A 13,695-nucleotide genomic window follows, 5' to 3' on the forward strand; every position below is an offset into this window, starting at 1 on the left:
TTTACATGGTAGTTCATAAGGAACTTACTATGTGACTTAGAAAGTGATTGAGCATCCAACTTTCTCAAGACTTTGACACCTAACTCTCCCGGCTTGTCAATATGTGACTTCATCTCCAAGATGTGATCACACATAGACCTTGCTTGCCAATAGGGCTTGAGTGACCTTAAATTTTTCAAGAACTTGTGGGTTAGGGAGAATAATTGGAGGAGGAGAAGGAAGTGAAGTTTCAAGAGATTTGGGAAGATCATAGATGTCTGAACTAGACATCTTTTGGGAGATATTCAAGATAGTTGATTTAAGTCCTTAATATAACACCCAATATGAGATATTAAGGCTAGGACCCAACACAATATTTTATAACTTGGAAGAGGGATGCCGTAATCCAGGCTATAAAATATTTGAAGGTAGGTGAATGACGATTCACCAATTTCCACCACGAAAAACGAAATGTATTATTATGTTTTAATTGGATTTGAAACTCCTAGATCTTTTGAGATTCATTGAACTTTTCAATGGCATGTTTCAATCTCAAGTGTGCCCTTCAGGTTTTGTGACTGGGATGCCGAGGATCACAAAACAAGGTGTGAAGTAACCATGCAAATTACTTGGTACCCTTAATATTTACCCCTCAATCGATGTGCCGGTTAACCACACGAGCTCCACCGATACTATGATAAATATTAAGTTACCATTTGCCTACCTTGTTAAATCCAGGTTAGAGTGCCGGTTAACCACACACGCTCCACTAACGGTTTAAACAAAGTGCAAAGTGTAATTTCATGGATTAGCACCTTATTCACATTTTCCTAAGTAACTAAGATTGGGAATTTTAAGTGTTTAGTTACTTAGTATTTATCATTAATACTTTTAATAAAGGGAGAATTCTAGTCCTTGTCCTACCCGTTCGGCTAACGACCCTCCACCGGTCAAGGAAGCGGTGGGTGAGAGTGGACACCCATTAAACTGCCATTTTATAGGCAGTAACCTTATACCCCCCTTATAGACCAGCTTCGTGAATGAGGCCTACTAACGGTAAGACTGACTTTACTCTTATACATATATATAAATATTATTAACTTATAATATTATAAAGTATAAGGGTTGAATTTTAACTTTTAAATTCTAAGGGCTAACTTGGAATTATAGTATTCATAAGTGAAAACTTTTCAAATTCCAAAACTTGAGGGCAAGTTTTGAAACTATTCAAAACTAATTAATTCCATAACTTATGTGTTTAAAGTAGTTTTAATTAAAAAACTCTTCAAGTTCCATAACTTGAGGACAAGTTATGGAAGACTTTAAACTAATAAAAGAATGTAATTTTTCTTTATTTTTGTAACTTATGGAACTAATTAAGGTTACACATTTTATTACTTAATGAAGTGACTCTTGAACCTCCATAATTTGATGACAAGTTATGGAGTCATAAAACCATTTAATGAGGGCAAAACTCTTCATTTTGTAACCTATGACAATTTTTATGAGGTTTAAGATTCATAAATGTGATTTTTCATATAACTTGAGGACAAGTTACAAAAACACATTTTATGAACTAATTCTAGATCAATTTGGATTGAAAACAACTAACACACAATTTTTTTCATTAATCTAAATTAACTCATAAAACAAGGTAACACAAAAAAAAAAACTTTTCATGTTCCATAACTTAAGAACAAGTTATGGAATTCTTTAAAACATTAAGACCATGTTTTGTAACTCCATAAAAAACTTTGAATCAATTTTTTTTAAAACCTTTTCTTATCCATAACTTATGGAGGTTTCAAAAAACTCTTTAGATCAAACTTTTAAAACTAATAAAATAATCATATCATTTTATCTTTTACTAAATTTGACCTAATTCAACTCATATAGCAAATGATTCAAATTTTACAAATAATTAGTTTTTCACAAAAACAAGTAATTATCTTAAAATTTGACAAACGTCATGTTTTTTTTTCTTTTTCTTTTTCAACTTTGAAAATAAAACATTTGCATCAATATAACAGAAAACAACCCATGGCTCTAATACCACTGTTGAGTTTTAGTATACTACAACATCCTATGGTGCACATACAACCCTAAATACCTTGGATCTATGTTTTCTCTATTATACATGCAAATATGAAGTTTCCAAGATATTACCCTATACTAGCATACAAATATCATATACTTGGGTAATAAAATAGATAGAATACATACCTTTTTTTGATGTAACTTGTCTTCATGAAGCTTGAGTGCCTAGTGCCCCAAGTGTGACACCTCAAATGGTTCACACAACACCATGAACACTTGGAATAACCTTGAGAATAAGGATACTTTGGTTCTCTCTAGTGAAATCGGCCTTGCCCTTTTGTGTACACACACTAGTTCCAATTTCACCAACCAAGGACATCTTTATATAGTGTGGAGATTAGGGTTACACCCTAATACCCATGACCTTTCATTTCATATGATCCATGGGTTAAACACTCCATGGACTATCCATGAAAGCTTAGCCCAACCTAAATGAACTTGGCCCATCACACACATATATCTTAGAGTCCATATTTAATTAGTTCCTTTTGATCACTTAATTAATTATAAATTAATTCTTGATCAATACTAATTAAATAATATGATTATATATTAATATATTAGAACTTATAATATATTAATATAAATCACTAGTATCCTTTTTCCTCATCTTGTCTATCCAATTGTCCCGATGCCATGCAACCCAAATGGACCATGCCGGGTCGGGTCAAGTCTTACCAATTATAGTTATGGACTTAGACATTAATCCAATAGTTTGGTGGGATTCTTTTGGGAGACTTGAACATCCGATTTTGGAGCACTTTCTCTGAAATTTTTGGAGACTTTGAAGTCTAATAACACTTGAAGAACATCATCTTTTCATCTCTAAATCTTGGTTCATGTTTGGTACATTTTACTCTAGCTTTAGTTTATTGAGTTTAGCTATGCTAGGCTAAACAAAATTTGGTTGACTTTGGTGAAATCCTTTGAATGTTTGTTGAATGTTGAAGACTCCATGAACTTGTTCTTAAATCTTTATGAGAATGTTTTATGTTTTAACATCTTATTACTACTTGTATGTTTTTATTCATGAGTTTAAATGTGCTTGTGGTGATTAGTTGGCTAATTTCTTGATTAAGTAAAGGATCTTCAAATTAGCAAGCAATAAGTGATTTTTGTGTTAGTTTTGCTTCACACAATCATAAAAATATTTTCACCAACCTAGTAGTGAAAACATTTGACTCCTCTTGGATTTGGTGACTTTTTGGTTCTTAATTCTAGTTGACTTTCACTAATTACATGCTTAATGGAAATTATGACTTTGACTAAGAAAATTGTTATGAGCTTCTCTAACCATTTTAACAACTAAGAAAAGTCTAGGTTATCTCAAGCTTCTTGGATTACTATAGCCAAATTAAAGATTCAAAACAAGTATTACACCATTGGATTCTAATGATATGTTCATCAAAAGTCAAAGTGAGGAAACCTTAAGTCAACCAAGTTCTCCTTATTGATTTTACATCAAAATATTGTTTTTGTTAAATTGTCCATTTAAATCTTAGTTTAGTTTTAGTTTATTTCAAGTATTTCAAAAGACCAAAACCCCCATTTTTATTTTTATTGTTATTTAACAAGTATTTTTACAAAGAGATTTTTCATAGAGTTATAAAATTGAACCAATCTCCGTGGATTCAACCCCTTTACCACCATACACTATTTTAGTGTAGAAGATTTAGGGTTATTAATTTTTTTGGCCTCGAAAACCCCCAATATCTTCTTTCTTTCCCAATAATTTCTTCAAATACCGTACATGAAACACAATCCCACTAAGTTACGAAGGTAATTCCAACTTAAAGGCTTGAGAACCAATCTTCTTCAACAGCTTGAATGGTCCAATGTACATCGGACTTAACTTACCCTTCATACCAAAAGTCAAAAACACATCACCCCTTTCCATGGTGATATTTTCAACTTTATAAAGTCACCCAGATTCATCTCAAATGGTATTTTCTTCATATCCACGTAACTTCTTTGGCTATCTTGGGATGCTTTCATGTGCGCTTGGACAATCTTTATCTTTTCATTAGTAATTCTCACAAATTCCAGTCCAATAAGCTTCTTCTCATGCTCTTCAAGCCAAAACAAAGGTGTTCTATAATTTCTTCCATACAATGCTTCATACAGGGGTATTCCAATACTCGAATGGTAACTATTATTATAAAAAAACTCTACTAGTGGAAAATGTTCATCCTATTTACTACTAAAATTAATGGCACATGCCCTCAACATATCTTCCACAGTTTGGATTTCTCGCTCGCTTTGGCCTTCGTTTTGGGGATGATAAGGTATCTTCATAAGAATTTATGTCCCTAACTCTTCTTGCAGTGCATGCTAAAACTTAGAAGTGGACCTCGGATCTGTTGGATTTGGTGTCTAAGCCCATAACTATAATTGGTATGTACTTGACCCGATTGTAGCATGGTCATTTTGGGTTGCCTTCACCAGTGCAATTTGATAGGATGGAATTTTGAGAATAAGGTTATTTATGATTTATTAATATATTACAAGTATAATATATTAATATGAAATCATATTATTTAATTAGTATTGATCAAGAATTAATTTGGAATTAATTTTGTGGTTAAAGGAGACTAATTAAATATATGGGGATTGATTGTGTAAATCAATGATTCTTATAGTATGGGCAAATGATCCATGATTATTTAGATGGGTTAAACCAATGAGATAATCCATGGATAGTCCATGGAGGTTAAACCCATGGAGCATAAGAATGTGAAAGGTCATTAGGGTTTACAAAGTGTAACCCTAGCATTTGCCACACTATAAATAACCCCCCCCCCCTATGGACAAAATCGGTTACACCATTAGAGCTACAACATTCTTGAAGAGTGATATTGATTTTGTGCAAATACCCTATTCTCTCAAGCCTCCTTTTGCATATTGGTGTCTGTGAACCATTAGAGGCATCACACTTGGGGTGCTCAAGCTTTCAAAGGTCAAGAACTACAAGTCCTTCTAAAAGGTAAGTCATCTAACTAGTTGTATTGTTCATTGACAATTTGTAGGCTAGTTAGGGAGAATGCTTTGGAAAATTGAAAATATGCATGTATAATAGAGAAAACATAGATCTAAAGCATTTATGGTTGCATGTGCACCATAGGAGTGTTATAGTGCTCAAAACTCAACACTGGCATCAGAGCCTAGGATTGTTTTCTGTTATACTTGATGCTTGTTAGTTTTTCAAGTTGAAAAAATCGATGTTTTTTGCATCTGACTGATGAACTCGCCGAGTCCACTGGCTGACTCGACTAGTCCACTCAGTAACAGAGCAACTCGGTGAGTCAGTTCATGCACTCGACGAGTTGCAGGCTCTGTTTGCAGAAATTTGGGTTTCTTGGCCTGGATTGGATTGGGAACACTACCACAAACTGTTTTGGATCATTAAAAATGTTTTTTTTGATTTGGTAGTGCTTGTACTCATCCAACCACAAGATAATTGTCAAAGTTTTGTGAAAATTGTTGTTTTTATTTGATAAACAAAGTTGCTTGCAAATTGTTGACTTGATATTATCTTGTTTATGAGTTTAGCTAGATCAATCTTGAATTATATGATTATTTTAGTTGTTAGAAAATTGATCTAAATGAATTTTAATAACCTCCATAACTTGTCCTCAAGTTATGGAAAATGAAAGGTCTCATCCATTAAAATACAATTAAACTCATAAGTTATGAATATGAAGAGTTTTGACAAGTTTCAAAACTTGCCCTCAAGTTTTGGAATTTGTAAAGTCTCACTAATGGAACGTTAATTCCAAACCCTAGAGTTTTAAAAGTTAAAAATCAACCCTTATACTTTATAATATTATAAGTTTAATATATATATATATATATATATATATATATATATATATATATATATATATATATATGTGTGTGTGTGTGTGTGTGTGTGTGTGTGTGTGTGTAAGACAAGTCGGTCTTACCGTTGGTAGGCCTCATTCACGAAGCCGATCTATAAGGGGGGGGGGTATAAGGTTACTACCTATAAAATGGTAGTTTAATGGGTGTCCACTCTCACCCACCGCTTCCTTGACTGGTGGAGGGTCATTAGCCGAACGGGTAGGATATGACATTAATTATCCATCATTGAAAGTATAATGATAAAATATAAAGTAACTAAACTTTTATTAAATTCACAATCTTAGTTACTTTAGGAAAATGTGAAAATGGTGCTAATCCATGAAATTACACTTTGCACCTTGTTAAGTCGTTAGTGGAGCGTGTGTGGTTAACCGGCACACTAATCTGGGACTGACAATGTGTGGCAAAGGGTAGCTTGATGTTAATCATAGATCAATGGAGCGTGTGTGGTTAACCGGCATATTGATTAGGTGATTTGTAACATTGGGTGTACCAAGCTAATTTGCATGGTTATTCACACCTTGTTTGTGATCATCAACATCCCAGTAACAAACTTAAAGGGCACAATCGAGATTTAAACATGCCATTAAAAATTTCAATGAATCTCAAAGGATCTAGGAATTTCAATCCAATTAAAACTTAATAATCTATTTCGTTTTTCATGGTGGAAATTAGTAAATCGTCATTTACCTACCTTCAAATATTTTACAATTGGATTACGACATCCCTTTTCGCAATTGTAGAATATTGTGTCGGGTCCTAGCCTTAATTTTTCATTTGAGTGTAATATTAAGGATTATCATCTAATCAACAGGATCATGATCTGAAACTATTGACAACAGAACCCCATGAAGTATTACCACTTCATCTACATACAACTTTTCTAACTTCTCTAAAGGAGTCGTTTATCTAATTGCCAAAATAATGCACTTTTTGTCAAACGATCAACAATGACTCACAAACATACACACACATAGTCTCACAAACATACACACATGGAGAAGAGGATATTAATTTCAAGGCCTATAGGTTTTGTGGCGTTGCTATAGGATAGAAAATCGTTGTCTTTCTATTGTTCCTCGTTCTCTCATGATCTCAAAAACATGCACACATAAGGGTGCGATGATATCCCCTATCAATCCACCTTGTCTTGGTGATAGTATGTTCAAGTCGATCACATTGATTTCAAACACATGTATACGTTGTTTCTTCTTTCCCTGTAATTTTGATCGATAAAACTAAAGGGTGAACGAGATGAGAGAAATAGAGCATATCAACATCGACAATGGCTTCAAGATGAAAGGGGAGAAGGAGGTTGTACTCTGAGCTTCTCTCACTAACTCACTAGGCGAAACTCATCCACGAGTTGGCTTAACAGTTCGTAACCTAATCGACGAGTGTTGATGGGGAAGAAACTGGAGTCGTATGTAGATATGGAGAAGTGAGATGGGATCGAGCAGGAGAATTGAGGGGAAGGTATGTGTGTGTGTGTGTGTGGAGATGAATCTGACTGTCTTACCGGTTAGGGTTGGGGATTTTTTTTAAAAATTAGGTTTAATTAAAAGTTTTCTCATGTGGATGAGGGACCTTCTATGAGACCGAAAAAAATTAGAAATTAAACTTGAATTTGTAGAAAACATAAGGACCATTTACAAAGATTTGTCTAAAAATTCTTTATGGATTCTATCAATATCAAGTTATTAAGTAAATGAATAGAATAATATTAAAAATGAGAGAGAGAGAGAGAGAGAGAGAGAGAGAGAGAGAGAGAGAGAGAGAGAGAGAGAGAGAGAGAGAGAGAGAGAGAGAGAGAGAGAGAGAGAGAGAGAGAGAGAGAGAGAGAGAGAGAGAGAGAGAGAGAGAGAGAGAGAGAGAGTATCTATTCACCATTCTACAATCAATGTGAAAAGTTTTGAAACGAAAATGTTTCAATATAACTTTTTTTATTTTCTGTTACTTATGTATCCCCGTAAATTAGATTTCTTTATAAAAATAAATTGTGATTATTATATAAATAGAGTAATAGATACACGGAGTCTATTGGTTGTGAGATTCTAGAATCCCTAAGATTCCTCAACGGATACACCTAGATATATATAAATCCATAAAACCTAGAAGTTATTTGTAGATAAAGATTTGGAGAGATATTAAAAGAAGGCATGGAGAACGAAAACAATTCAGGTAAGTACCATGAATGTGAATCTCTTCCGAAGACAACGTGGTCGAGATATGAAGACAAACTTTTTGAGACGGCTTTAGTGGATGTTCCGGAGAATATCGAGGGGCGGTGGCAAAAGATAGCTGACGCCGTTCCAGGTAAGACGGTGGAAGAGGTGAAGGTTCGCTATGCTGAGCTATTGCATGATTTAGATGAGATTGAATCAGGTCGGGTGGAGTTGCCCAAATATGCAGAAGATGATGATGTAATTAAGGAATCGTTTGTTAGTTCGGATTCTGAGTTTAGAAGTAGAAAAGTTGAACAGAGGAAGAAAGGGACTTCCTGGACTGAAGAAGAACACAGGTACGTAAAGAATTAATAAACTTCCATGCATGCATGTCATTCCTCAAGGAAATTGTATTCTGCATGCATGTTTAGGGTTAAATCCTGATTAATCAAATAATAATGGCATCAATATTACATCTCACCTGATTCCGTCAAACTGCTGGTTTTTTTTTTTTTTTTTTGAAACGGCAAATGATTAAACGGAAGCCTACTCGCATATTTCAACGAGCACCTCGGGTTCGAGCTCCTTTACAGGGCAAACCCAGCCCCCATAGGGGTTTCCAGGGAAAATTTCCCCACATGTGGCACAAGTTTAAGAGGCACCCAAATTGGGTTTTGCAGGGATTGAACTCCCGACCTCTGACCCCACGTGGGTATTAAACCCGGTACCTCTTCCCAGCTAGGCTGGAAGTTGGTTGACTCTTGATTATCAAATTGACTTGATAATTTTTTGGGTTTTGGCTTTAACAGGAAATTCTTGGAGGGGTTGAGGGAGTATGGAAAAGGTGATTGGCGAAGCATATCAAGAAACTGCGTGATCACAAGGACGCCCACACAAGTGGCCAGCCATGCACAGAAGTATTTCCTCCGACAGAGCAATTCGCAGACAAAAGAGAGGAAGAGAGCAAGCATCCATGACATAACCACCACAGATACCACCACAATGGTGGTGCAGCCACCGCAGCCCGCTAACATGTATGGAGGCCAAGGTGGAGCACCACCCTAAATTGGGTATGAATATCAAAATAACTTTGGGCTCCCTAATTAATTGAAGATCAAAATCTAGATGACCAATTTAGTACAAATTTGCCCCTCCCTTATTGGATTAATTCAGAAGAAAAAAAAACAAACAGATTTCCCCTCAAATTAGCATCCCGCAACTGTAAAAAGTTTTATTCTCGTACATGACTTGGAGGTTTTGGATAGTGCCATGGCATTTTGTTTAGGTCTATTTATTTTTCTCAAAGCATTATTGGGTGTTGACATTTCCATTTGTATATATGATTCTTCCACTTAAAACAATTTGTTTTGACACTTTTACCCTTATTTTGTTTTGACACTTTACCCTTATTCAATCTTTTCTTTTTTTCCATTTATTTATCCCTTATAAAAGTCAATTTGTGTTTTTATTTATTCATCAAACAAACTCATTATTCAAATGTATTCAAATTAACGTCATTTTAGAATATAAAACTTTGTTAACAATAAAACCATTAAAAAATATGCTACGACTACGTTCATATATAAAATTTCTCCTTGAAATCAAATTATTCAAATGCACTCCCTTTTGATAAGTCGAAGTCGATCAAGAGGGCTTTCACGAAACATCCATTTGTGTGTCTAAAACCTTGAACTAGGTCTCTAGTTGGGAATATTATTCTTGGAAATTTTGGTTCTCAATTTCTATTTAGTCTTCTTATCATTAATTTTCGACCTTAGGCTATGGAGAGTAGTAGTCACCACCAACCCACCGAAAGAGTGTTGCCACCTCTACGTCACGTCAGCTTCACCACCAACCCACTAGACATTGGAAATAGTTACCACTATACAATATTCCTTTTTTATTTTTTTATTTATTTTAACATTATATTAAATAAAAACATAATTTATAACATAAATAAATTTTTTGAAAAAAAAAAATAAAACTACATTTCATTAATTAAAAACATAGAACTTTAAAACATAAATTACTAAAATAAACATAAAACATACCAAATAAACATTACACTACTTAAAAAACAAAAAATTTAAAACATATAAAACCATAGAGAAATACTACTCGTCGTCGTTGTCGTCACCGACCTCATCCGCTTCGTCATCACCGTCCTCATCCGCCTCGTCGTTACCACCCTCATCCTCTTCGTCTTCATCGTCATTTTATCCTTGGAATTGTCCTTCCATATGTGCTCGGTCAAATCGTGACGTAGATTGTGATGTGTTTCACGAATTTGTATTTCCAAAACCTTAGAGAAGTATGTCGGGCTGCCAACTTGTATTACTGTAGGTGGATTAAGTATATCGTTCCCGGTATATGAACATATAGCCCTACCCTCTTCTTCTATTGTCATGTTATGTAAAATAACACGAGTAATCAACATCGTCGTTATTTTTGCCCTATCCCATGTTCGTGTCGGATGTTTGATTATGTGTCACTTTTGTTTTCGGACTCCAAACGCTCGTTCCATATCTTTCCTTGTAGATTCCTACGCTAAATTGAACAATTTTCGTTTTTCATCAGCCGGAAATGAATATGAATTAACAATTGTAGCATACTCTGGATATATCCCATCACCTAGGTAATACCCATCCTTATATTCATTTCCATTCACAACGTATGACATGTTTGGTGCTTTACTCTGCAAAATATTGTTAAATAACGGAGACGCTTGGAGCACATTCAGGTCATTGTTTGACCCCGCCATACCAAATAATGCATGCCAAAACCATAGGTCATGTGAAACAACCGTCTCTAATATAACAGTCGGGACCCAAGATCACCTCGTGTGAATTGACCACGCCACGCATTGGGACAATTTCCTCACTCCCAATGTGTACAATCAGTACTACCAAGCATCCCTGGAAAACCATGTTTAGCTTGATGCGCGGCAGACAACTGTTCGATATCACTTTTAGTCGGATGTCGCAAGTATATGTCACGGTAAAGCTCGATAACATATTCACAGAAAATATATGTACAGTCTCGACCCGTCCTCTCAGATATTTTCAAATACTCATCTGATGTGTCCGCAGTTATGCCATATCCCAATTGTCTAAGAGCGACCGTACATTTTTGTATTATAGTAAAACCACGTTTACCTTTACCATCCCATCTTAATTGGAAAAACACATAATTACGTTCCAAATGTCTAGCTAAACGTAAGAATAAATTGCTATTAATACGAAAATGTTCTTCAAATTTCGATAGATCATATAAACTATCAGGGGCAAAATAATCACGTACCAAAAGTTCGTTTGTCGCCTCTCGATCCCGGTTGATCCATTTTCTATGCTTCTTTTCGCCGTGTGAACTTTTGCCTCTCTCACGAACCATGTCTTGTGACACAGATAATAGTGTGTGTAATTATAACGCCCGGTTCCCGGTACGTATTTTAAATTTAAAGATTCAATGTTTTTACACTGGGACTCGGCGAGTTGGAGGCCCAACTCGTCGAGTAGACAAGACTTTAGACGCGGGTTTTAAGTAACCTACTCGACGAGTCGAGAGCCCGACTCGGCGAGTAGGACTGTCTGTATGAAACCCTAATATTTAGGGTTTGCACCCTATTTAAACAACTTATCCAGCCTCCATCGTCCCTCCCAACTCAGAGAAACCCTAACGTTGTTTGAGTGTTCTTGAGCCATTTTTATGTACTTGTGGTGATTGTAAAGCTTGAGAAGGAAGAAGGAGCTTGGGAGATCAAGTGAGAGCAAGTAGATCCAGAAGTTTTGGCACATTTCCTACTCATTTGAGGTATAAAGTTGATATCTTGGCTATTCATTACTTAGATCTTGATTTGGGGCTATTTTCTACTTTTTTCTAAGCTTTAGTGAAGCTATCCTCGGATTTGGGTGTATATTTGGAGTTGCACTTTAGATCTGGAACCATTGAGGGTTCCCATGACATAAAGGTGCCAACTTTATGGCCATGGGAGACCCATGCAACATATAAACCCCATTTTATAGCCTTTTGAGCCAAAAACCCCATGCATGGACATCAAGTTCGTAGCTTTATGTATAAAATGGACCCTAGGAGGTCAGATCTATGATTTGGATGCATTAAGACCCACTGAAAGCGACTGTATAGTTTTGGACAAAGAGGGACTCGGCGAGTCGTTCATGGGACTCGGCGAGTCGGGTCACAGTTTCCCCCAAACGTCTTCTGGAAATGATCTTTGGTTGAGTTGAAGGAAAACTCAGTCTGTTGGGGTTTGTTATGGACTTGAAGATCGAAGGACTCGACGAGTGCAATGACGAACTCGGCGAGTTCAAGGCAATGTCCCAACCACATGAAGACGGACTCGACGAGTTCAAGGAGAACTCGGCTAGTCATAGACTAAACACCTTCATTCGGATGAAGATGGACTCGGCGAGTTCAAGGATAGAGTCGGCGAGTTCAAGGATGAACTCGGCGAGTCAGTTGAAGGAGGTCTCGATGTTTTGATTAAGGCGAACTCGTCGAGCTCTTGCTAGACCCGACGAGTAGGGACGCGGTTGTATCACTTCATGGACGTGGGGACTCGACGAGTTGGTGGACCAACTCGGCGAGTCTAGTAAACCAGATGTTGACTTTGACCAGAGTTGACTTTGACTAGGGTTTTGACCATGACTTTGACTTAGACTTGAGATGACCCTTGTAAGGGTTATAAGCATGAAGTGGTAATTTAGAAAGGTTGTTGTGTAGGGATTGAGGAGTTGAGAAGAGTTTATTTCCATACCGAGGATAGTGCAGACACTACACGACATCGAGGTGAGTTACCTTCCGGTAGAAGTGGGTCTACAGCCACAATGCCGGCCCACTAGTAGGGATTGTTTGTCAAGTAGTTGTCTTTGTGATAATTACTTGGGTTTACCACTATTTGATATGTTCTATATGCTAGTATGATATGATATTAGGTGATAGTGGTAGTAGGGGGAATAATCCCCATGTTACGGTTGTAAGGACCGAAGGGGTAGGTTAGGCACCCCGGTATGCCTGACAGTATGATTATGTTATGTTATTATGTGGTAGTAGTAGAGGTGAAATAGTCTCCGTAACCGGTTGAGATAAACCGGAGAGGGTAGTTCGGACACCCCAGTATGTCTGACAGGGGTAGGTTAGGCACCCCGGTATGCCTAGCAGGGTAGGTCGGGTACCAAGATATGCTTGACAGTATGTTTATTGTATGGTATGTGGTATGATGGGGGAACTCACTAAGCTTCGTGCTTACAGTTTACAGTTTTGTTTCAGGTACCTCTTCATCGAAGGGGAAGGAGCCAATACGGTAGCAGCGCATCGCACACACTCGATTTCCGCACTATGACGTTCTTGGGATTGTACTCTGACATATTTATTATTTCATGACATGTTTTTATGACATTTGTACCATGGGTTATGAGTTGATATGATATTGATGTTGCTTTTCAGTAAATAGTTTTAATAAATTACTTAATCTAAAACGAAATTTTTGGTCTTGAAAATTCGGATGTTACAGTAATACCAACTCGTCATCAGAATCATCATCGGATGAAGAAGA

General features: G+C 36.3%; 1 protein-coding gene and 1 pseudogene across 1 annotated transcript; one reads left to right on the forward strand and one right to left on the reverse strand.

Annotated features, from left to right (window-relative positions):
* Window positions 1-2,019: 2,019 nt before the first annotated feature.
* Window positions 2,020-9,188, forward strand: LOC145157412 (transcription factor DIVARICATA pseudogene; annotated as a pseudogene).
* A 1,812-nt stretch (window positions 9,189-11,000) lies between these two features.
* On the reverse strand, window positions 11,001-11,513 carry LOC145157413 (uncharacterized). The gene has a single exon (XM_079076455.1). It carries the CDS (start codon window positions 11,511-11,513, stop codon window positions 11,001-11,003), a length of 513 nt encoding a protein of 170 aa, XP_078932581.1.
* Between the last annotated feature and the right edge of the window lie 2,182 nt (window positions 11,514-13,695).

Source organism: Lactuca virosa, chromosome 2 (assembly GCF_052849685.1).
Source record: "Lactuca virosa cultivar CGN04683 chromosome 2, Lactuca_virosa_CGN04683_v6, whole genome shotgun sequence".
In the NCBI taxonomy this organism is placed as follows: Eukaryota; Viridiplantae; Streptophyta; class Magnoliopsida; order Asterales; family Asteraceae; genus Lactuca; species Lactuca virosa.